Source organism: Mustela erminea, chromosome 14 (assembly GCF_009829155.1).
Source record: "Mustela erminea isolate mMusErm1 chromosome 14, mMusErm1.Pri, whole genome shotgun sequence".
In the NCBI taxonomy this organism is placed as follows: Eukaryota; Metazoa; Chordata; class Mammalia; order Carnivora; family Mustelidae; genus Mustela; species Mustela erminea.
Genome location: NC_045627.1, coordinates 58,411,749 through 58,437,575, shown reverse-complemented (window position 1 = coordinate 58,437,575; position 25,827 = coordinate 58,411,749). Strand labels below are relative to the sequence as shown.

General features: G+C 38.9%; 1 protein-coding gene across 6 annotated transcripts in view; it reads right to left on the bottom strand.

The window, feature by feature from the left end:
• The window catches only part of EXOC6 (exocyst complex component 6), a 243,418-nt gene that overhangs the window by 4,274 nt on the left and 213,317 nt on the right, over window positions 1-25,827 (bottom strand). Inside the window, exon 22 of one of the 6 annotated variants that reach the window (XM_032312084.1) lies at window positions 8,670-8,753. The exons of the other annotated variants lie outside the window; for them this stretch is intronic. Within the exon in view, the coding sequence (XP_032167975.1) occupies window positions 8,670-8,753 (84 nt within the window). The remainder of the gene's footprint in view (window positions 1-8,669; window positions 8,754-25,827) is intronic. 6 annotated transcript variants of the gene reach the window in all.

The following is a 25,827-nucleotide window of genomic DNA, read 5'->3' as shown; positions in this document are numbered from 1 at the left end:
CAAAAGCCTCATTTTGAAGGATTCTTCTTTTAGGTGTAAGTGTGTGTTTGCACAAGTATGCATGGGCATGCGCACAGTCAGCAGAAAGTAACCACTTAATACGCTGGCTGTAATCTCCCTTTCTTTCTAAAAGGCATTAGCAACATGACCTCTGGGATTTGGAAGAGGAAGAGGCCTTAAAATAAGTCTCTTTTTCCTCTTGGGCTGATCTACCCTCAGGTGGGAAAGGAGGAGTCCATTTAATGAATTTAAAACCTACACCAACTCCAACAGTGAATACAGAACTGGTTCCTCTGCCAAACAGCACAAAACAGACGCCTAGATAAAGAAATATTATGCTTATAATTTTCACATGTGGTCAGATACTCATATGCAAATCTCTTATCACTAGAAATTACAGGAACCATAAAATTTAACCTACCTGCCTACATGCAGACAAGTCTAATCTACATGCTTTTAAATTTACACTAATATTTTATAGAAATATACATTGTGCATTATTAACTTGTAGATATCTAGGGCTGCACATTCATGGTTAAGGAACTCATTGCCAATGTAGAAAAAAGGCCAACAATCTAAGTAAGATTCATTTATTCCTTCAACAAACTTTGACTGCCCACCTATAGCATGCTGGCTACTGTGCCAGGCCAGAGATATAGTACTGAATGAGACAATAGTCCTATGCTTCAAGAGTTTACATTTTAAGCGGGGAAAGTGGGGAGGCGATAGTTAACATGGAAACAAGTAATGTTTTGATGTTGACCTGAAGAAAGTATAAAGGAAAAAAAAACTATTCACACAACCCTAGTAATCTAAACTACAGTAATACATGAGGATCCTACGATAAATTTGTTTTTTAAATTCAAGTTTTTTTCAGATTCAAGTTTTTATTTAAGTTCCAGTTAGTTAACATACAGGGAAGATACAATCAATTTATTTTATTTATTTTTAAAGATTTTATTTATTTATTTGAGAGACAGAGACCACAAGCAGGAAGGAGGAGCAGAGGGAAAGACAAGCAGGCTCCCCGCTGAGCAGGGAGCCTGATGGGGCTCAATCCCAGGATCCTGAGATCATGACCTGAGTGGAAGGCAGACACTTAACTGACTGAGCCACCTGGGCATCCTGCTACAATCAATTTAATATTAAGACAGAAGCTACGGGTGCTCGGTGGCTCAGTGGGCTAAAGTCTCTGCCTTCGGTTCAGGTCATGATCCCAGCGTCCTGGGATCGAGCCCTGCATCCCGCTCTCTGCTCAGCAGGGAACCTGCTTCCTGCTCTCTCCCTGCCTACTTGTGATCTCTGTCTGTCAAATAAATAAATAAAATCTTAAAAAAACAAAAAAAAGACAGAAGTTGCTGATTTCTATAGGAGCCACTGACTGCTTGCCCATTATTCTCAGCCCACGAACCCAGTGGCTGTAAACTCGAAAACCATTTCTGTTGTCTGTGCCCCAAAGGATGCATGCATACAGGTGCAGAGGAAATAATGGGCCAGGAAGCATACTGCTCTCCTATTCTGATTTCTCATTTCCATGTGTGTACAATTTTTCAAATGCGTAATACTGCATTTGGTAAGTAAATAGAAACAAACTTCATAAAGCTAGGCAGGCAAACGCATAAAGTGTGTCCAACAGAGTGTAACCACTCAGTAGACATTCAAGAAATAACTTACTGATTGATGAAAACCATCCCAAGTTTACCAGGGGTTTTTCCCTAGGCTCTTCAGAGTATTAAAAAATGAGCACTCGGGGCGCCTGGGTGGCTCAGGCCTCAAGCCTCTGCCTTCCGCTCAGGTCATGATCCCAGGGTCCTAGGATCGAACCCCACATTGGGCTCTTTGCTCAGCAGGAAGCCTGCTTCCCCCTCTCTCTCAGCCTGCCTCTCTGCCTACTTGTGATCTCTGTCAAATAAATACATAAAATCTCAAAAAAAAAAAAAAAAAAAAAAAGAAAGAAAAAGAAAAAAGAAAAAGAGTACCCTACAGACTTCTTTTGGCTTGAGCTCACAGCTCTCTGAAAAAGGCCAATGTGGCCTGTGGGCAAACTAGGGAAAGTGAATGCAGTCAACTGACTTCCTCCCAGGCTCCTTCTCTGGGGCACTGATAAAGAAAATAGATTCCATCATGATAAAGATTTGCATCTAATGTTAGTAAGAATTAAATGATCTTTAACATTTCTGAATGGTCTATCAGTGTCCCTCATCCGTAATTATTATAAGGTCCTGTTCCACTTTATAATTTTTATTTATTTTTAAAATTTTATTTATTTATTTGAGAGAGAGACAGTTGAGAGAGTGCATGAGCCCGGAGGTGGTCAGAGGGAGAAGCAAATTCCCCGTGGAGCTGGGAGCCCAATGTGGGACTCGATTCCAGGACTCTGGGATCATGACCTGAGCCAAAGGCAGTCCTCCAACCAACTGAGCCACCCAGACATCCCTTCGTTCCACTTTTTTATTTTTATTTTTTATTTTTTTATTTTTTAAAGATTTTATTTATTTATTTGACAGGCAGAGATCACAAGTAGGCAGAGAGGCAGGCAGAGAGAGAGGAGGAAGCAGGCCCCCTGCTGAGCAGAGAGCCCGATGTGGGACTCCATCCCAGGACCCTGGGATCATGACCTGAGCCCAAGGCAGAGGCTTTAACCCACTGAGCCACCCAGGCGCCCCTCGTTCCACTTTTTTAAATTAAAGTATTATCGCCATACAATATCCTATGGGTTTCCTTTTTTTTTTTTTTTAAAGATTTTATTTATTTATTTGACAGAGAAGAATCACAAGTAGATGGAGAGGCAGGCAGAGAGAGAGAGAGGGAGGCAGGCTCCCTGCTGAGCAGAGCGCCCGATGCGGGGCTCGATCCCAGGACCCCGAAACCACGACCCGAGCCAAAGGCAGCAGCTTAACCCACTGAGCCACCCAGGCGCCACCCCCCCCTTTTTTTAAAGATTTTATTTATTTATTTGACAGAGACAGTGAGAGAGGGAACATAAGCAGGGGGAGCCAGAGAGGGAGAAGCAGGCTTCCTGCCTAGCAGAAAGCCTGATGTGGACCTTGATCCCAGGGCCCTGGGATCATGACCTGAGCTGAATGCAGACTGAGCCACCCAGGCACCCCTCAAACTGAAAAGCTTTTGCAAAGCAAAGGACACCATCAACAAAACAAAAAGGCAACCTACCTAATGGGTGAAGATACTTGCAAATCATAGATTTGATAAAGGATTAATATCCAGAATATATGAAAAACTTACACATTTGAGTATCAGACACCCCCTAAACAATCTAGTTTAAAAATGGGCAAAAGACTTGAATAGACATTCTTCCAAAGAAGATACATAGGCAGCCAATAGGCACATGAAAAAATGCTAAACTTCACTATTTGTCAGGAAAACGCAAATCAGAATTACAATAAGATATCACCTCACACCTATGAGAATGGCTGTTCTCAAAAAGACAAAGAAATAAAAAGTCTTGGCAAGGATGTGGAGAAAAGGAAACCTTGTGCGCTGCTTGTAGGAATGTAAATTGGTACAGCCACCATGGACAGCAGTGTGGAGGTTCCTCAAAAAATTCAAAAGCTTTCCTCAAAAAAAAAAAGCTTTTCAGTTTGATGTAATCCCATTTTTTCACATTTTTAACTACAGTTCTTTTGCGGTAGGGGGGATTATCAACAGAAGCTTTATTTCTTATTGCTTGAAGGATAACTGAAGGGTAGATGGAGCGAGGGAGTGAAGGATGGAGGGGCGGCGGGAGAAGGAATCCTGCGAGGAGAAGGGGCTGCACTGGAAATGAGAAGCGCTTATGGGGCAAAGGGGCAACTGGAAGATAGGAGATGCTGAATGGAGGAGTAAGGGAACTGACAGGGGGCATAAAATTCAGAAACAGCCACGGGTGCAGAGTGGTGGTAGTGAGTTAAAGTACAGTTCTACTGAAGTAAAAGATGTAATGCAAAACTAGGACATTATTCTTGGGTCCTATATAACCTTATGCCAGGCCACAGTGATGCAATGAGCCCATTATATAGGCTGCTACCCATGCCTGCTTTGACCAAAAAGCATGATTCCTGAACTTTGGAATAGCTGAAAAAGAACATGCCTGTTCTGGAGCCAGAGTGTGATAGAAAGGGAGGAGGAAACTGGAGTAGTGCCAGAAAAAAACTCACCTTCACTTGCACACAGTTATAGCCTTGGGGTCTATCTCTCACATTTAGTCAGGTTTCACAGGATGCACTATATCTTTACTATTAAAACCCAAGTTATGGAAAACGTCACTTCTCTTCCTTGAGCTTTGCTCCCTTTCAGATGGCAGTACACAAATAATACATTTGCTATTAATTACACAAAATCTCTCTCAGTCTTGTAAATAAATAGTAAGACACAGTCTCAACAGGTGAACTTATTAACATATATACCTGATATTCAAAGATGTAGATCAAACAAGAACAACAAAAAAAACTTCCCTAGATTATTCAAAAGCAATTTTACAATTACTTATTAAAGGATAAAGTCAGGCATATTATAATGAAAATTGGTATTAAGGTCTATAAAAGAGTTTGTTCCAATAGTCAAGTAAAATAATTCTACCTTAAATCCTTTTGGGAAGTAAGCAAAGTATGGATCATACAAAAATGAAGAGCAAAATAAGAAGCCTCAGTTCTATCTCATCATGATTTATAAGATTATCTAAAATTAGTATCCTAACTTCTTTTTTCACCAAGGATTCAAAAATACCTTTTATAATTAATCTGGTAACATAAAGTAGACTTATGCCAATATCTGTAAGTGAGTTGTAAGTTTCACTTCCTCAGCATTCCGTGTGTGCGTCCAGCAAACAAAAAGGTTTAGCTTAAGGAAAGATATGGTTGCATGGGTGGTCCCATTTATATGCTCAAAATAGTTGAATCGCTTCAGAATCACTGAAGAATTCGTTTGTGTCTACGCATCTGGCTTGCTGACAGTTTCTCATCCTAAGTCTCACTCCTAGTCTCCACCCAAGAAACTTTGGGGTCTCGGACCTGTTGAGATCACTTTGTGCAATTGACACAATGAATCTAGGCTGACTTAAAACCATTCTATGGAACTCTTGAAGTGACTTTTTGCCTTTGTAAAAGTGAACCCAGAGTGCCAGGTCATTTTTTCCTTGAATCTGGTTTAGCTTTCTTTGTTTTGAGTCTTTTGGGTTTTGCTTTTGAAGCACCTCAGGGGCAGTGACCCAAGACAGAAGATAAATAAAGCTAAGCCAACCTCAAGAGAAAAGCAATTGGGGATACCAGGTTTGCTTTTGTAAATGTGAACAGTGACCTGGGGGCTCAGGGTCAACCTTAGTCCCCCAAATTCCCTTTTCCAAACACCAAATCCACCTGGGACTTCAGAGTTCCTTTGCAGATTCCAAAAGTAAAGCAGATCATTTTTCCTCTCCCTCCAAAACACAAAGCCTATGAAAGGGTTCCTAGAGGGCATCAGAGATTTAAACAGCAATGAAAATCCTAAACCATAATACAGTTTTAACGAAGAAATATGAGCAATTAGGCACTAGAGATTCAAGAAAAATGGGTCTTACTAAATTAGTCCCAATGGGAGAAAATACAAGTCCTTTTCCTAGTAGATGTTGAAATCAAATGACGAGCTCGGTATGATTTTTAAAGCTCTTGGCTTTACTACCTTTCCAACTATCTCAAAACACCACATATGAAAAACTCCACATGAAGCACAGAAGAGAAGTTTAAGTAGCAGCCAGAAAGGGCCTAGCCAAAAACTGTAAAGAAACAGTACTGTGCCTCCACTCACCTCACTTTTTGCCCTCAGGTGTTAATTGCCCTCGAGCTGCCTCAAGCTCTCTGATACAACTGACCCCTAACCCACGCCTACCCTCTTCAAATGTCCCATTTGCCACACCTGTTTTCAGCCAGCCTTTCCACTCCCACCTACGCAGAACCAGGAGCAAACTCTGGGTAGAGCACTCTCTAGAGACTGTTTAAAGGCATCGATCTCTTTAGGTCACTTCACTAAGGTGAACTGCACACAGCAGAAGTAGAATGTTCTCAAGGTATTTTCGATGGTAAGCTATATAGTACTTCTAGATTAGATGAGTTCAGAATTTGGAAAAAGAGGCAAAAATTGGAATTTACAGGGGGCGCCTGTTTGGCTCAGTGGGTTGAAGCCTCTGCCTTCAGCTCAGGTCATGATCCAAGGGTCCTGGGATCGAGCCCCGCATCAGGCTCTCTGCTCAGCAGAGAGCCTGCTTCCCCCCTCTCTCTGCCTGCCTCTGTGCCTACTTGTGATCTCTGTCTGTCAAATAAATAAATAAAATCTTTTTAAAAAATGGAATTTACATAATCAGATTTATACACACTCACATTTGCTTTATCTTTAATTTTTGGTCACTATTGTGGCTAAAATGGCATACAAATACATACATACATATGATTTATGGGGTTAATTTCTTTATTAAAATTAATTTTACCAAGTAATACATGGTTAACAATCATATAGAGCCTATCATAAAAACCAACAGTCCCCTGCCCCACCCTTCCCATTCTTTGAAGCAATCACATTAACTCCTTCTGTTTAGTTCAGTGTCTCTAAATATACTTACTTTTCTAATTTTTGATTTATCAGCTTACAGCTATCACATATGACAGTTTACCTTACTTATACAGCCTTCCTATTTTTGAAAGCTATTACAACTGTTCTCTGTTTTTGCTTTTATAACTTTAATATAATTAAACTGCTATTTCTTGTTCTGTTAGTTTTATAAAAATTTTTAGGACAGGTTTTGAGATGCATTTCACATACTATTCATCCATTTAAAGTGTACAAATCAATGGTTTTGAGTATATTCACGGTGTTGTGCAACCATCTTAAACAACTTTAGAACATTTTTATCACCCCATACCACTAGCAGTCACTCTACCAATAGGAGTCATATAACCTGTGGTCTTATATAACAAGTTTCTGTCAATTAGCATGATGTTTTCAAGGGTCGTCCATGTTGTAGCAGGTGTCAGTACTTCACTCCTTTTTATGGCCAAATAATAGTCTATTATATGTATATGACACATTTGTTCATCCATTCCACATTTAATGTACATTTGGATTATTTCCTATTTTCAGCTATTATGAATGACAATGCTGTGAACATTCATGTACAAGTTTTTGTGTGGATATATGTTTTTATTTTTCTTGAGTATATAGTTGGCAGTAGAATTTGTTACATAAACTTTTTTTTTTTTTTTTTGAGATTTTATTTATTTATTTGACAGACAGGGAGCCTGATGCAGGGCTCAATCCCAGGACCCTGAGATCACGAACTGAGCGGAAGGCAGAAGCTTAACCCACCGAGCCACCCAGGTGTCCCACATAAACTTTTAATTAAGAGGCTCTTTCGGGGCGCGTAAGTGGCTCAGTGGATTAAGCCTCTGCCTTTGGCTCAGGTCATGATCCCAGGGTACTGGGATCAGGCCCCACTTTGGGCTCCCCACACAGCGGGGAGCCTGTCCACCGGCCCCCCGCCCCGTCGTGCCACCTGCCTTTCTGTCTACTTGTGATATCTGTCAAATAAATAAAATCTTAAAAAAAAAAAAGAGGCTCTTTTGACTCTCCATTTAATAATATAAGAAATTAACATTTTATATGGTTGAGTTTTAAAGTAATTCTTTGGCAATGGGGTTTTAAATTATTTATATTATATATTTAAACCCAAATAACAATAAATATTTAAGTAAAGTTTCCTAAAAGTTCTTTATAAATACTGAAAGATTTTAATGAAATTACTAACAAGAATTTTTCTAGCCTCTATTTCTGAAAAGCAAAATTTCTCTAATTACCCAAAACAGGAAAGAAAATTTCAGGTAGTTTCCTCAGGTACATTTACTTCAAATAGTTGAGTATAATTTTGAGTACCTTTACAAATGTACTTGGCTTGTTTTTCTTCAGTCATGAGAATACCTAATTCAGCTTCCTGATTAAAAAATGTGGCTTACATATTGAAAAACAGCATTTACCTAATTACCCAAACTAGAAATCTGCATTCAGCCTGTTTTGGTTGAGATTGGCAGGTGCCCTGTTTGTCTGTTAGTTTTTAAGCAGGCTCCATGTCCAGTATGGAGCCCAATCTAAGGCTTGAACTGAGATCAAGACCTGAACTGAGATCAAGAGTTGCACGTTCAACAAACCGAGCCATTCAGGCACCCTATTATTCAGTCTGTTTTGACTCCTCTCTTTGACAGCTCTGGCATCTAACTTATTGCCAAATTTTGCCAATTTAACCTCCTAAATATTTCTTGAATTCACTTGCTTCATACTTTCCACCCCTACTACTACTATAATCCTAGTTCAGATATCACAACCTCTACCTTAGGGCCTTTTGTGTCACCTATCCTCCCTTGCCTCTGCCTTCTAACACCCCAGATCCATCAGTCTTCACACCGCTGCTAGAGAGATCCAGCTAAAATACAAATGCGATCACACCACTCACTTACTTAAAACAGTCAATGGCGTCCCAACTTCTTCAAGATAAAGATCAACTTCTTTACCATGAAATGCAAAGCAATCTTGCCCCTAATTGAGGTTGTTGGGGAGAAAGAATTTACTCTGCCCTTCAAGATTTTTCTGACTGGACTAAGAATCAAATTGCAATGAGACAGATTAAGTGAAGAAAATTAAATTTAATAGCTTACCTATGGAGAATCTACACAGACATGGGAATTCCATAGACAATGAGGCAACATGAAGCTTATATGAGCTAGAGACAGCAGTAGGGTCTGAGGATACAAAGGGAAGAAGGACCATTATCAGGAAAGTATAAGGAGATGTTTGGAAAACAAAGGTTGCCCTATGATGCAGAGAAGTTTCTTCTGTAAAAGGGAGTCTCCATTACTAGTTCTCTTCCTGGTACAAGCAGACAGTTGAGGGGGAGGTAAGGAGTGTTACCTCTATCTGCTGGGTTTTGATTGCTTTTAATAAAAAAAAATGTTCATGCCAATGTGGTCCATCTTGGGGTGGCCAACCCTTGGCCCCAACAAGTTCATCCTTTTGGCAGCTTCTCCTGCCTTGTAATTTAAGCTCCTACGAGGAATTCTCTTAAAAACCACGATGATCCCCAGGAGATTGCTCATTTCCTTTTTCTCTGTGTGGAGTCCCCTTCCCCTCCTTCATCATCCACGTAACTCTTATTTATTCCATAAAATTTAAATTTCTTAAAATTTAAATCCTGCCTCTCTCAAGAAGCCCCCAGGGCTTGGGATGGGTTTTCTATTCTTTTCATGTCCTCAGAGCACCTGCCACATCTCTATCACAGGATTTTTCACAGCATATTGATGTGTCTGTCCTCCCATTAAGGAATTACATAACAATTCCTTTTGTAGTCTGGGTGATTCATGGCTATTTCAGCCCAGTCTCTTTCCAATATCCCAACAGCTAAAGTGCCTTTACTTCCTCCTAATATACATTGTAAGTGCCTCAACACTGGGAATTTGTGTTGCTTTCATCTGTATCCTCACATTTGGCCCAGTACCTGGTATATACTAGGCACCAAGTAAATATATGTTAAGATGAAATGTATATGTTACATTGTGACACAGAATTTTGTAAGTCTAATCTGAACTCACATCTTATATACTAATAATTAGCTATGTTATTTACTTTAATGTGAACTATTAATAATAAAAACATCTCTGGGGGCACCTGGGTGGCTCAGTGGGTTAAGCCCCTGCCTTCAGCTCAGGTCAAGATCTCAGGGTCCCGAGATCAAACCCTGCATTGGGCTCTCTGCTTAGCGGTGAGCCTGCTTCCCCTTCTCTCTCTGCCTGCCTCTCTGCTACTTGAGATCTCTGTCAAATAAATAAATAAAATCTTTAAAAGAAAATCTCTGAATTTTTAGTATCACCTTATAATTATTCTGATAGCTAGTCTATTTATTGACTGATTAATCTGTGCTATAGAATACACTAAAAATATTTCACAACCACAGTTCTGCTCCTGAGATTACCTTTTGTAAACCAGTGATGCCACCATCAAACATGTTAAATAAACATTCCCAGGTCATACATTCAATTTTCTGCCCAGATTCATTACATCATCTGCCACACTTATGTAACAAGTGGTTTATGTAATTACTTCACCAATAAAGCTCTTACTTCCAATACTCAGAAAATCAAACCGTGAATCTTATGATGAGAGGTGTTCACTAGACTTTTGATTCTCTCTGTAAGTCATTTTGCTTTATCAAAGCAATGGAGAAATAAGATCTGCTTGTATAAATTAACTGTGTAAGACCTAGAACAATGAAGGAAGATAATATGGATTAGCCAGGGGCGTCTGGGTGGCTCAGTGGGTTAGGCCTCTGCCTTCGGCTCAGGTCATGATCCCGGGGTCCTGGGATCGAGCCCCACATCGGGCTCTCTGCTCAGCGGGGAGCCTGCTTTCCCCTCTCTCTCTGCCTGTCTCTCTGCCTACTTGTGATCTCTGTCTGTCACATAAATAAATAAAATCTTTAAAAAAAAATGGATTAGCCAGTGAAGAATAATTATATGCCAATGTGTCTATACTCCAGGATATAGTAATTGCTTGAATGAAGGGAGCTTGACTAGGCTGGAGCTTCACTGTGTACTCTTTTAAATGCACTTTAATTGATAAGAAGAGAAAGAGGGAGGGAATAACCACTTTTTAAAAGTTTGTGAATCTAAGTGGATGTTTCTCTCCCCTGGTCCTCACAGCTATGATTTAAAATGAGGCAAATGAGGGGCGCCTGGGTGGCTCAGTGGGTTAAAAGCCTCTGCCTTCTGCTCAGGTTATGATCCCAGGGTCCTGGGATCGAGCCCCGCATCGGGCTCTCTGCTCAGCAGGGAGCCTGCTTTCCACCCCCCTTGCCTGCCTCTCTGCCTATTTGTGATCTCTGATAAATAAATAAAATCTTTAAAAAAAAAATAAAATAAGGCAAATGAAAGCTTGGAGAATCTAACAGATGGATTAATTTAGTCTTCAACAAAATCAGTCACATATGCCTCATTCTAAAATTTTAGTAAGTCATGTTATATATAGAATTCATAATTTGCCATTATTTTTTTTTAAGATTTTACTTATTTATTTGACAGAGGGAGAGACACAATTTGCCATTAGTTACAATGGCAAGTTATAATTTGTTTTGAGAAAACAAAGCTAAACTAAAATTAAAACCAGATACTTCAGTTCCTAGAGTCATCTTATCATTCTCATCTTTAAAATGGAACTCTGACCATTTAGATAAATAAAACAAACCAAGAGCATGGAATCCCAACCACTACAGGAGGAAAAGGAGGATAGTTTCTATGGTAATACTAGACTACTGTATTTAGCATGATGGAAATACAGAAAATAAGAATCTCTGCAGTCTCCAGTTAAGACAAAAATATTACACTATCTCAGTGAGTATTTGTATTTAAGGAGGCTTGTATCCTCATTCATCTCTTTCTTTCAAATCTTAAAAATAAAGATTTTGTAATCTTTATTCAAACAATTTAAAAAGGTATGTATTTAGTTTACTTCTCCAGAATCTAAAGGCACTTCTTGTATGCTAGAAAATTTATTAACCTTTAATTATCCAGTTACTTCCAAATCTGATTATATATGTAATTGCCTTTTGTCAGGTATAATAATCTGCTCAATAAACATGTCAGAACACTTGCTGCTGAGTTTGGTTCAACAAATAAATTCAGTTTTTCAACAGCCTCAAGGCATAATTAAATTTGAAAAAAAAAAAAAAAGACAGTTATCAAACTACACTGAAGCAGATTCACTATGGTAAGAGTATATAGCAAGTAGACATGGCTTACTTTGGGGCCTAATGCTTGCCCAATTTCTAGGACCGAGTTAACAGTGACAACACTATAGCATTCCAACTAATGCAGAAGAACTTCTGACTAATCCACGTGAACTTCAAAATGGGCAACAGACAAACTTTAAAATGAAGGTTAGTTAAAAAGCATCTATGGGTAAAGACCTATTAGGGTCATACCTATATAAAAAGAGAAACTAAATAAAAACGGCAGGGGGAAGGACTTATCTTCTTGGGAAGATGAATGCAGCCAGTGGAATTAAACAGATTGTGATCTAAGTCTTACAATGCTTGCATGATACAAATCTGTATAATGGGAGTACAAAAAGAAATCCCTATCTGACCTCTAGATAACCTAAGCAGGAAATTAGGACATTTCTAAGCAAAATAGGTGGTGCCATCCTGTTAAAATAATTGTTTCCATTAACACTTTGCATTAACATTGTACATCTGGCCATCAGGAAAAAACTCAAGCCATAGGAGTTTCTTCCTTGTAATACATAGAACAGAAATTGGCCCAGCACACTCAACACAGTTCAGGGGGTAAAGTTTATTAATAATTAGGGGGGCAAAGAAGGAAGAGAGGGGTAACAAACAGGTAAGAAAGTTGGAAGTATTAAGTATTTACAGATTGGCCGAGAACAAATTAATATTTTTAAAGTTTTATTTATTTAAGTAATCTCTACACCCGACTTAGGGCTTAAACTCACAACCTTGAGATCAAGAACTGCATGCCATACAGACTGAGCCAGCCAGGTGCTCCATAGAAAGAATTTTATTCTTTTTTTTTTTTTAAAGACTTTATTTATTCACTTGACAGAAACATCGAGAAAGGGAACACAAGCAGGGGGAGCAGAAGAGAGAGAAGCAGGCTTCCTGCTGAGCAGGGAACCCAATGCAGGGCTTGATCCCAGGACCCTGGGATCATGACATGAGCGGAAGGCAGATGCCTAATGACCGAGCCACCCAGGCGCCTGAGAATTTCTTTTTTTTTTTTTTAAGATTATTTATTTATTTATTTGATAGACAGAGATCACAAGTGGGCAGAGGGGCAGTCAGAGAGAGGAAGGGAAGCAGGCTCCCTGCTAAGCAGGGAGCCAGATGTGGGGCTTGATCCCAGGACTCTAGGATCATGACCTGAGCCAAAGGCAGAGGCTTTAACCCACTGAGCCACCCAGGTGCCCCTGAGAATTTCATTTTTAATAAGACTCTGGGGTAATAAGAGAGTATTCAATGATTTCCTAAGGAAATATTCAACAAATACTGTAACTTAAAATGAGCCAGTTTTTCTTTTTTTCAGAAAAATTTTTTTTAAAGAGTTATTCATTCACTTGAGAGAGAGCACACAAGAGAGAGCAGGGGGAGGGGCTAAGGGAGAGGGAGACAGAGTCTCAAGCAGTCTCCACACTGAGCACAGAGCCTGACACTGGGCCAATCTCAGGACCCTGAGATCATAACCTGAGTCAAAACCAAGAATTGGACACGCAACTGACTATGCCACCCAGGCACCCCTTTTTCAGAATAATTTTTAAATATCTGCTATGTGGTGACAGTGCTTCAGAATGTTAGAAACTGGAACCACTAGGTTAGGAAAAATCAAGCCCCTCCACTGTCTCACCTAATCAATATTCTATGGATATTATTTGTTTATCTGATTATATTTCACTTGGAAAAAGTATTGTTTCTTATGACACCAATAGTGTATTTATCTTATGCCCTATTAAATTCCCTCTCAACCCACTTTTTTTTTTTATCAAGCTACTTTCATTATGAATTGATCATTTAAGGGAGTGATAAACTCTGGGTCTCAACTTCCTGTTTGTAAAATGAAGGGATCTTATTTGCATGTGACAAGCACTTAATTTGACAGTAGCAATGAAAAGATGGTGATGACCCAGGCTTTGGATTCAAGGAGTTCTTCGGTAGAATGGTAGAGATATTCACAAAGGCCTAATTATGAACTAAGATGCTCATTACACTGATGGAGTTATGTACAAGTTATTTTTAGAGCATCCAATCTTATTTGGGGAGTGAGAGGCAAACCTGAGAAGGCATATGAGGTAGTACCCAAACTGAGTCTTAAAAAGGAGTTAATCATGGGGTACCTGGGTGGCTCAGTCAGTTGAGCATCTGACTCTTAGATTCAGCTCAGGACATGGTCTTAGGGTCGTGAGACTGAGCCCCGCTTCAGGCTCCACATTCAGCATGGAGTCTGCTTGAGATTCTCTCTTTCTCCCTCAATGCTCTCCTCTCACTCCCCCTGCTAAAATAAAGAATTAAAAATCTTAAAAAAAAAAAAAAGGGAGTTAATCAAAGGAAATGCAGTGGTATTCCAAGCAAATGTGAAAGAAAAGAAAAGGCACAAAGATGAGAAACAGTTGTGCTTATGGGGAGTGCCACTTTAATTAGTGTTGCTAAACTTATCAGTAAGGGAGTAGTACAAAATGGGCTGGAGTAGGGGACAGGGACCAGATCATAAAAGGACATGTATGCCTTGTTCAGAAACTGTGGGAAAATTCTAAACAAGAAAGCTCACATGGTCAGCCTGATCACTTAGATAGGCAAATCTAGCAGCTCTATGAAGAGCGGATTTGAGGAGAAAAAAACTAAAGACAGGAAAAATAATTAGGAGACTGTTGTGATAAACTTGAAATATACTGGGATAAACAAATAGGTCATTAGGATAGAGAGAGGAGGATGGATAGGTAGTAGACAGGTAGTCAGGTTGAAAGAAAAAGATGGGTTTGAGAAATATTAAGAAGAAAATTCCCTAGGCCATGATGATTAAATGTGGGGCATGGCAGAGTGATGCCATCAACCAAAACAGAGAATATGAAAAGACCTGATTAGAGAATGAGAGAAGATGATGTGTTGACAGCTTTGGCCACATAGGATGTGGGACACATATCCCAGTGGAAATGTCTACCCAGCAACTGCATAAATATCTAGGGCATACAGCATTTGTGCCAGAGATCAGATGGTGAATGGATGAGTTCACTATGGCCGAGTGTATACAGAACAGCATTCTAGGACAGAAACCTCAGGGATACCAACATTTAGGGGGCAGGAAAAGGAAGCTACAGAAAAGACATAAAAAGAACATTAAGACAGTAAAGGCTTTGAAGAAGAGGTTTTTTGTTTTTTGGGCTTTTTTAAAAAGATTTTTTTTCTTTGACAGAGAGGGAAGACAGCAAGGGTAGCAGCAGAGAGACAGAGAAGCAGGCTCTCCGCTGAGCAGGGAGCCCAATGTGGGGTTCAATCCCAGGATTCTGGGTTCATGATTTGAACTGAAGGCAGACACTTAACCGAATGAGCCAGCCAGGTGCCCCAAAGAAGGGATAATTTTAAGGAGGATGTGACCAACATTATCATATAACAATATTATATTATTATACAGCAGGAAGAACCAATAAAGTAAGGGATAAATAGTTCTTCTGGCCCTCCCCGGTGACCTAAGTGAATGCTGTTTGAGCACTGTGGCAAAGCAGAGAGTAGATTGGGGAATGAAGGAGATATGAGGAAATAAGGAAACAATTATAAAAAATTCTTCTACGGAATAAGGATACAAAGGAGGAAAAAAGAAGAGATGGTAAATGTTAGAATGAGACTAGAGAAGATATCTCCCTGCCTGCCCTCTCTCTCTCTCTCGGGTAGGTTAGATTTTGAATATGTTTTTAGGCTAAGGTATTTAGGGAAAGGATAAAACAGAGGAAACACAGATGAATAATGAAACAAGTCCCATAGAAACATGAGGTCGTGCGCACTGGAAGATGAGAGAACTGTGAACAAAATGGCTACCTATTACATGAGTCTGAGGAAGGAAAATGAGAATGCATATGAATATAGACAAAGTGTTTGGTTGCAAAAGCAACAGTGAAGAGCACCTGGCTGGCTTAGTTGGGGGAACATGTGGCTCTTCATCTCAGGGTTGTGAGCCCCACTTTGGATGTAGAGGTGATTTAAGAAAAATCTTTTGGAGCACCTGGGTGGCTCAGTCTGTCTTCGGTTCAGGTCATGATCTCAGGGTCCTGGGATTGAGCCCAGGCTCTCTGCTCAGCAGGGAGCCTACTTCTCCCTCTGTCCCCTGCTCATGTTTGCTCTCTCACTCTCTATCTCAATAAATAAAATCTTTAAAAAAAAAAAGTCTTTTTTTAAAACAAAAAAATAACAGTGAAATATTGGTAGTGACAGAGAGGAATGAAGGAAGCTCAAGGGGCCATCTACTCACTCAAGAGGAGATGAACAATGGTCTACAAATGGAAATGGGGATGAGGAGAACAGGATCTCTCATTCACTCTGTGTAGCCCGTGAAAGAGTGCTTAGCTCCCATTAGAGGGCTTCTTGGTTAGGGTACCTGCACAATTCTAAGATGGGAGGGGAAGAAAACATTCTGCCACAGCACTGAAGCCATAGGGCCATTTACCTTGCAATGTCTTCAGATGGCACACCCTAAAATGAGTAGAAGTGAAAAGACACAGAGTAAACAAAACAAGGAGTGAATGAGACAGTAAAAAGGTCGGGCAGCCAGAAGGAGTGGAGTAAGATGTGGAAAAAGAGTAGGGAGAAAGTACCTCAGTTGGATGAGTAATCAAACATTTTAATCTTCTGGAAACTCCAGATCTCAGGAAGAAATGATGAAGGCTGTCATGAGGTTTTTCAAAAGGGCAAAGAAGCTTCTATTTGAACGTGGACTTCTAAAGACATTAGGAGCAGCAGCAAGGGCCCTGGTTAAAGGGATAGTTTATAGGAGGTTTGGTTAGATTTCCTTAAGCACCTTCCAACTCTCAAGTCTTAGGATTTCACAACCATGAAAATCACTGAATCAAAAACTGAAGGTAACTGAAAGACGATCTGAAAATTAAGAAAACACAAGCAAGTCAAAGAAAGAACTATAAACTGTAAAACACTCTGGGGACCAAACTGTCACTTACTATTAAGTACTAAAGCTTTGGAATATATGCCTAAGAAGGAAGTTCAGGAAAAAATATTATAAATTATTCTTAAATCAAATAATCCCTTCAGCAATTTCATCCTTTCAATATATATTAGTAAACATTTTCATGATGACACATATCCACTTGGCTCTTTTTTTTTTTTTTTTTTTTTTTTTAATTTATTTGTCATAGAGAGAGAAGCGAGAGCAAGCACAGGCAGACAGAGTGGCAGGCAGAGGCAGAGGGTAGAAGCAGGCTCCCTGCCAAGCAAGGAGCCCGATGTGGGACTCGATCCCAGGACGCTGGGATCATGACCTGAGCCGAAGGCAGCCGCTTAACCAACTGAGCCACCCAGGCGTCCCTCCACTTGGCTCTTAAAAGGTCACTACTGGGGCGCCTGGGTGGCTCAGTGGGTTAAGCCGCTGCCTTCGGCTCAGGTCATGATCTCAGGGTCCTGGGATGGAGTCCCGCATCGGGCTCTCTGCTCAGCAGGGAGCCTGCTTCCTTCTCTCTCTCTCTGCCTGCCTCTCAGTGTACTTGTAATTTCTCTCTGTCAAATAAATAAATAAAAATCTTTAAAAAAAAAAGAAAAAAAAAAGGTCACTACTGAACAAAAACCCACTAAATTTCTTTTAGTGTATGGTTTTAGAGATACAGGACATGGAATGAACCCCTCTGGAATGCTACCTGGGTGTCAACAGGATTCGGTTCTCTCAGCCATCTAAATATGAGGACGGGTGGCTCTATTGGTCCCCAAAGTTTCACTCCTCAAGCATGGAGTATGTACATGTACTTAGTTTTGGGGTATGTTTGTTTCTGCTTTCCAACCAACTTGAGTCTTCAAGGGCATAGATAATAGCTCCTACTTCTCCCTTAGGATACTCAATAAAAGCTTGTTGAACTGAACTAAATTGTATTTCATAGACCACTCTGAGAAGCTGAAGTTTAAGGACTGTGTCTTTTCTGCAACAAAAAGAAAATCAGAGAGATTAATGCATAAGAAAAAGCTTCTAATTTAAACCACTGCAAAAGCTTTGCATAAATACTGAGTTTGTGACCCTGTCACACAGAGATTACCTTCAAGGGACCCTGAGAGACTGACAGAGTCTACACAAAGTTCACTAATCACCTACTGTTAATTTTTCCTTATCTCCATTTCAGCCATTAGTTGTATTTGTATACAATTTTTCACTTGAACATCTCATTCCAGTGAAGTACAGGCTTTTCTATACTTTATAAAAGGGAAACTGAGCTCTAGAGAGATTAATGTGTCTTGTTCAAATTTATATGTAAAGTAGGATTAGGATCTAATTTCCTCAATTTATAAGTCAAGTGCTTAAAACAACCAGATTAGGATGGCTTCATTTATACAAGATTTCCTTTTATTTGTATGTGTAATCAATCTACTTTCAAAAAGAGTTCTTGGCAAAGTTTTTTAGAACACTCTTTTAAGATTCACACTTGAGGCAGTGGGGTGCCTGGGGGGCTCAGTGAGTTAAAGCCTCTGCCTTTGGCTCAGGTCATAATCCCGGGGTTTTGGGATCAAGTCCTGCATCCAGCTTTCTGCTCAGCGGGGAGCCTGCTTCCCCCCTCTCTCTCTCTCTGTCTCCCTCTCTGCCTACTTGAGATCTCTGTCAAACATAATAAAATCTTTAAAAAAAAAAAGATTCATACTTGATATGGCAAATATTAAAAAGGCAATCTAGAGAATTTTGTCTTATACAGCAAAAAAGATCATAATAGTGAATATGCTGGTTCTGGTTAGAATACTCATTAATTGCTAAAGAGTACAATAATTATTGCTGTTTTTTTGACAAAGCAATTAAAGATTTAAAGTTCTCATAATCTATCCTCCCAACTCAAAGAAATCTATAATAAAAAAAAATGTTTCCATTCAAAAAAAGAAAACTATTATTAGGGAAAAACATTTCTTATACATGAATAGTAGGGAGTTTGGCAAAAATGTGAAATTAATGTTGAGAAAAGAATAAAGTTCCCTGTTGAATACTGGCAATACTGAGTTTATATCTAATAATTAGTTTAAAGGGTATATATTGATAAAGGCCAGCTAGCAATATCCTTCATTGCTGGTAGACTATACTAAAAGTTTTAACCATCCCTTTCAGTGAAAAAATTAGAATACTGATGATTAAAAACATTTAAATTTGGGACTGCCTCTCTTTACATTACACACCAGCTTATAACTCCCAGTCCATGGAGATAAAGATTTACTCCTTGTGTAACATACTAAAATTTACCTCATAACAAATCACAACATAATCATGTTTATATTATAAATAAAAAAATTTCCGTATTTGCCCAACTACACACTTAGATGAATAAATTTTTCTCGTAAATCTGTTACTTTTGTTTATAGTCATATTACTATGTACTTCTCTTAAAAAAAATTCTGACTGGTACAATTTTTTTGAGTGTTAAGTAATTCCACTTTTTTTTTTTTTTTTAAATTTATTTGACAGACAGAGATCACAAGTAGGCAGAGAGGCAGGCAGAGAGAGAGGAGGAAGCAGGCTCCCCGCCAAGCAGAGAGCCCTATGTGGGGCTCGATCCCAGGCTCCTGGGATCATGACCTGAGCCAAAGGCAGAGGCTTTAACCCACTGAGCCACCCAGGCGCCCCAAGTAATTCCACTTTTAAAGGCCTACAGAGGGGCGCCTGGGTGGCTCAGTGGGTTAAAGCCTCTGCCTTCGGCTCAGGTCATGATCCCAGGGTTCTGGGATCGAGTCCCACATCGGGCTGTCTGCTCCGCAGGGAGCCTGCTTCCTCTTCTCTCTCTCTCTGCCTGCCTCTCTGCCTACTTGTGATCTCTATCTGTCAAATAAATAAATAAAATCTTAAAAAAAAAAAAGGCCTACAGAAATACTTATACAAGTGCTCGATATATACGTATAAAGATACTAACTGCAGCACTGTGTAGAAAAACTGGAGAGTCCATAGATGTCCAACAAAAGGGGGTTTATTTAATAAATTATGGCGTATTTATACTAGAAAACATTATGAAGAAATGAAAAAGAATGAAAAATCTGTATTTATCAATACAAAATCATGTAGTATAAAATGTAGCTTATAGCATAAATGACCCTTATTCCCCAAAAGCAAAAAATTCTACACATGTGCACACAAGTAGGTGCCTTTGTGTGTGTTTAAATGTACATTTTAGGGGTGCCTGGGTGGCTCAGTGAGTTAAAGTCTCTGCCTTTGGCTCAGGTCATAATCCCAGAGTTCTGGGATCAAGCCCTACATCCAGCTTTCTGCTCAGCAGGTAGCCTGCTTCCTCCTCTCTCTCTGCCTGCCTCTCTGCCTATTTGTGATCTCTGTCTGTCAAATAAATAAATAAAATATTTAAAAAAAATAAATGTACATTTTATTATTTTTTTGTTTTTTATTATTTTTTCAGTAAACTCTACACCCAGCGTGGGGCTTGAATTAATTCATGACCTCAAGGATCCAGAGTCGCATGCTCTATCAACTGAGCCAGCCAGGCACCACTAAGTGTACCTTTCAAAACATCTTCAGGGGGTGCCTGGGTGGCTCAGTAGGTTAAAGCCTCTGCCTTCAGCTCAGGTCCTGATCCCAGGGTCCTGGGATCGAGCTCCGCATCGGGATCTCTGCTCAGCGGGGAGCCTGCTTCCTCCTCTCTCTCTGCCTGCCTCTCTGCCTGCTTGTGATCTTTGTCTGTCAAATAAATAAAATCTTAAAAAAAAAAAAATCTTCAGGTAACACAATGATAACTGAGAGATTGAAGAAGACAAAAAAATGAGAGCTTTCTTTTTATACATATTTACATGTTCGACTTTTTGTTATAGACAGTGAACATGCAATATCATTTTCCTGATTTTGATAACTGCAGATAGCTATATAAAAGTCACTGTGGCGGGGGAAGCTGTGTAAAGTATACATGGGACCTCATGGATCTATATTTGTAACTTCCTGTGAGTCTGTAAATATTTTAAATAAAAAAAGCAGTGAGCATGTATTATTTTTTTAACTGTTACGGTGTTTGTTTGCTTTTTTGTTTTTCTGGTTTTCAAAAAATCATTTCAGAAGGTAAGTTTCCAAACTACAAAACAGCTCTAACCTTTACTCTCAAAATAATCACAAAAATCTGTGAGTTCAAAAATTTATACCAATAACTGGAAGTATGAGCATAAGTCACATATGTAGTTAAGCACATCAACTGTAAACCTCCAGAATTATGACACTGGAACAAAAAGTACAAAAAGGCAAAAGTCATTTAGGATCAGACTAATCCTTCATAATCTAAGCTCTTGCAAAGGGCAGCATACTTTTCTAATATCTGGACCTTAAGGTAAAGTTTGTGAGATGTCTGGTCTTGTTATATTCAGCAGTAAACCCAAATACATCTTCCTTTAATTCTTTGGCACTTCAAATGAATTTAGGATTGTCTAAGGGAAAAAAGGCTTGCTGGAGGAGTTGTGTGAACAAGCTTGTTGTCCTGCTACTATATCTAGTCAAGCATTCGGATACTACAACTTCGGCAAATCCCATTAATACTTTAAGAAGTCAAAGACTTTAAAACTTCTAAAGAAAGTTCCTGTGAAGTAGTCACAGGGGCAAGTTTAAGCAAGCAGAGTGTGTATACAATAGAGTAACAAATATAATGCAAACAAAAGAAGATTTGTTTAATTATAGTGGAAATAATTGTTATTTAAAAATGCCTCCTTCCTCATCATTAAAGAACAAACTGGACTAGTGGCAAAAGAATTGTATGTTATGATGCCTTAAGATTAGAAACAGAAGACAGAAATTTCAAAGTAAAGTCTTGGCAGACGCCCAGTCTCCACAGAAGGAATTATGGCCAAACAATTCCTTCGTAACTTACAAGTCTTATTCATGTCCCTTTAGGTAGACTCCAAGTTGTTCATTTTGAGTCAAACACAAGTGTATATATTTATCAGGGTTCGTCTTTCTGTGGTGAAGTATTATCTGCACCTCTTTCCTAAACTTTATAACCAATTTGGGTGTATAGTAGAGAGGGATGATCAGACTATGTGTAAAAGGGTGAAAGTAAATAAGTGAAGGGAATAATGAGAACAAAGATGTGGGTATTCAGAGTATTTCCCTTACCAAACAATACTGTTACAGAACTATGCTCCTTTTAGCTCACCATGATGTAGATCTGCTTGGCAGGGGGCCTGCTTCCTCCTCTCTCTCTGCCTGCCTCTCTGCCTACTTGTGATCTCTGCCTTTCAAATAAAATCTTAAAAACAACAACAACAAAAAATTAAACAAAACAAAAAAAGAAATAAACTGTACAATATTTTCCATCACAAATTTCATTAAGCCATTAAAATATACAGTGAAACAGTTCAGGAAAATATATAGTGAAACAGTTCCCAAAGTCAGGCAAGAGTTATGAAGAGAAGTAGGACTCCACTCTATTTCCTACAAAAGAGTGTCCTCGTCAAAATACCATTTGGATACTTCATGGCTTTCTTTTTACACTCCTTAATTTCTATCCTTTAGGCAAGGTATATTTCTGTGTCTGCTAGTCTTCAACTTTATCGTCTTTGATCCCTCAAATTGTCTAGTTCTTATTTTATTGTCTACTGTTCAATTCTGTTTCCTAAGGGGCTGGCTATAGTAGGCACTTAGTAAACATTTTTTGAATAAAATGAATGAGTTAAAGAAGAAATAAATGAAAAATCCATACATATATAGTGCTTGTTACAGAACTATAGTTCCAGCATTCCATTAACAAACGTTCAACTTTTTTCACATTGTCTTCTTCCAAAGGCAACTTATAAGAATACTTGCAAGATACACACAACTTAATAACTGAGAAAACTCAGGGCCAAGAGAAAGTGAAGGTAGACGATGAAGTTAGGACAAAATGCACATGATAGTACGCTACACAACTGAGTTTTCTAGCTGCAAAAATGAAGAAAATGTATTTAGTTATATAACTCATAGTACTCCATTTATTAGAATACTAGTTACTCTGGATAAATTCAGCTATTTCCAATACTGTAAACAGCAACTTCTGAGTCCACATGAAGAAGGCACTGTGAAATACTGTGAACTACATCATCAGTAATTAACTGCAATCAATCATCAGTAGACTAGATTACCAAAATTATCATCTGTTCATCCTGATTTTGATTTTGTCCTTTTCAGTCCGTTTTCCTCAGAGCGGCCAGGATAATCTTTTTTTGTTTGTTTGTTTTGTTTTTTGAGAGAGCTAGCTGAGCAAGTGGGGTAAGGACAAAGGAATTCCAGCTGACTCTGCGCTGATCATGGAGCTCAATGTGGGCTCAATCTCACAACGTATGAGATCATCACCTGAGATGAAACCAAGAGTTGAAGCTCAACCGAATGAGCCACCCAGGTGCTTCCAGAATAATATTTTAAAAATGTAAATCAGAGTATTATACTAACCTGCTTAAAACCCTTGAATGTTTCTCATCATACTTAACAACCTGAACTACTTAACAAGGCCCTCGAGGCCTTACAGGATCTGGCTCTGATAATCTTCCCAATTTCATTTGAACCTCTCTTTCCCTTGCTCACTACTTTAAAGCCGTAGTATTATCCTCTCTTTCTTGACAGCACTTGCTCTTCCTTCTGCTGCCAGGAATGCTACTTCCCCATATCTCCCAACTTCATTCACATATCTACTCAAATGTCACCTCCTTAAATGTCTTCCCTGACAACTCAATACGAAGTGGTCCACCTTACTCCCAGTCATAACATTAACCTGTTTTGTTTTTCTCACAAGATCTAAATCTATTTGAAATCCTATCTAAAACTAGAAATCATCACTGCTTGTTGTGGATTTTGTGTCAGCAAAGTGAGATTGTGAGAGCAAGGATCTTGCCTATCTTGTTCACCACTGTATCTTCAGCATTTAAAACAGTCCCCAGAGAAGACGCTCAAATATTTGTTCAGTAAATGAAGAAACATCTGAAAATAGAACAGCTCATGGAGATCTGGCTTAATCTGGACAACTTTCAGTTTCCCCAGAGCAGTGGTCACTGAATAACTGTTGTTAGGTCACATAAAATGCCTTTGAAAATCTGAAAATACTGGACCCTCTTCTCAGTAAAATACACAAACAAAGTTTTGCACGAACCTCCTAAAATCAATCCATGGCCCCTAGATTAGAATCCCTGATCCACAGGCATATAAGGACCTGTATGCAATGCAATCTACATTTAACCAATTCCTGCCAATGAAGTTAAAGGCTGAGAATAAAAAGAAAATCAATACAAAGCTACAAGTCATTCCTAACAGATTTCTTTACAAGGTAAGACAATATAAGAAAGGTCAAATGAAGAATAGCCATGGTCAATGGCTGCTTAGTCTTCTCATACAGCATTCTGTATATAGAAGCCTAGATTTGCAATTCACCACACACACACACACATACAAAAAGGCAAAAAAAGGCATATGTGTTGATGACATATATAGTAAGATAACAGACTTGTGAAGGGGAACGTTTATGGTTGCCTCTTTAAAAAACATCATAGACTATACTGTTACCCCAACTAAATGAGATCATACTGGATCAGGATATAGGTAGAAAAGTCAAGTTCTAGGAATCGATAAAGTTAAAGAAGAAAAAGAAAAAGAACCAGGCACCTGGGGTGCCTGGCTGGCTTAGTCAGTAGAGCATGTGACTCTTGATCTCAGGGTCATGAGTTCAAGCTCCACAACGGTCATGGAGCCTACTTAAAAAAAAAAAAACAAAAAAAAACAAAAAAAAAAACCTAGCTAAACTAAAAAGAAATGATTTAATATTCAGAATGGTCCATGAACTCTTCTGGAAGAAGAGAAACCTCTGTGGGTACCATTAATAAAAAGATGCGTGTGTAGGGTTACAAAAGGACTTCTAAAAATGTATTCTTTATTATTATTATTATTATTATTATTATTTATTTATTTATTTATTTTTTTAGAAAGAAAGCATCATTTAAAATGATTTATTTATTCATTTTAGAAAGAGAGAGCACGCATAAGCAGGGGCAGGGACAGAGGGAGAAGAAGAATCCTAAAGCTGACTTCCTGCTGAACGTGGAGCCTGACACAGGGCTTGATCCCAGGACCCTAAGATCATGACCAGAGCTAAAATCAAGAGTCAGCTGCTTAACCAACTGAGCTACCCAGGATCCCCAAAAACATATTCTTTAAATTATGTCAGATCAAAGAAGCAATAGAAGGTAAAGAATATTTTTAGTCGTAAAACCCCTCCCTTGCCTGCCAGGGAGGGCTTCGTGTCAGACAAAAAAGATCGGCTGAACAAAGTGGATTTTGTCCCCTACCATTTCTCTTTTCGTAACTATAAGTGCTTACAGCTAAGTTAATGTGTAAAATAAACCATCTGCGCAAAAGATTTCTTTAAGTTCTAAAGGACTTAGAACTTTTTTCATCATATTTTTAGTATCACTAAATAGTAACAATATTTTCTTTGTGGCATTTTGGCTTTAAGTTCTTATTACGGCAATTGTTAGATTTTTTTTTTTTAATTTTATTTATTTGACAGAGATCACAAGTAGGCAGAGAGGCAGGCAGAGAGAGAGGAAGGGAAGCAGGCTCCCTGCTGAGCAGAGAGCTCAGATGTGGGGCTCAATCACAGGACCTGAGCTGAAGGCAGAGGTTTTAACCCACTGAGCCACCCAGGCGCCCCTAGATTTTCTATCTTAAGGAAAGGTGCAATTAACCTGAAAAAAAGTCACTTCAATTATATTTCCTTTTTACTACTAAGAGACATTCTTTACAACAAAATATAGAGTTTGATCATTTTATCAAAATATCACTTTATCAAAAGATCTCTCCAAATTTTTCCCATCTCACTTAATAGAGTATTAAAGAAAAAAAAAAGCAGCAAATGTATCTTTTATTTTCATCCAAGTATGTATACTGTGGCTCAGTAACAATAGTCTTGATGATTCATTACGGAATCTGACAACTGTTAGAATTTGAACTCCACATGAGCTGGTATTTAATTTCCACTTAAATCTTTTCATTCTTCACAAGCCATCTTGTGTTACTGCTTCATGCTTCTTAAAAACAAGTTATTCTCTATGACTGACTGACTGGTTTGCTACGT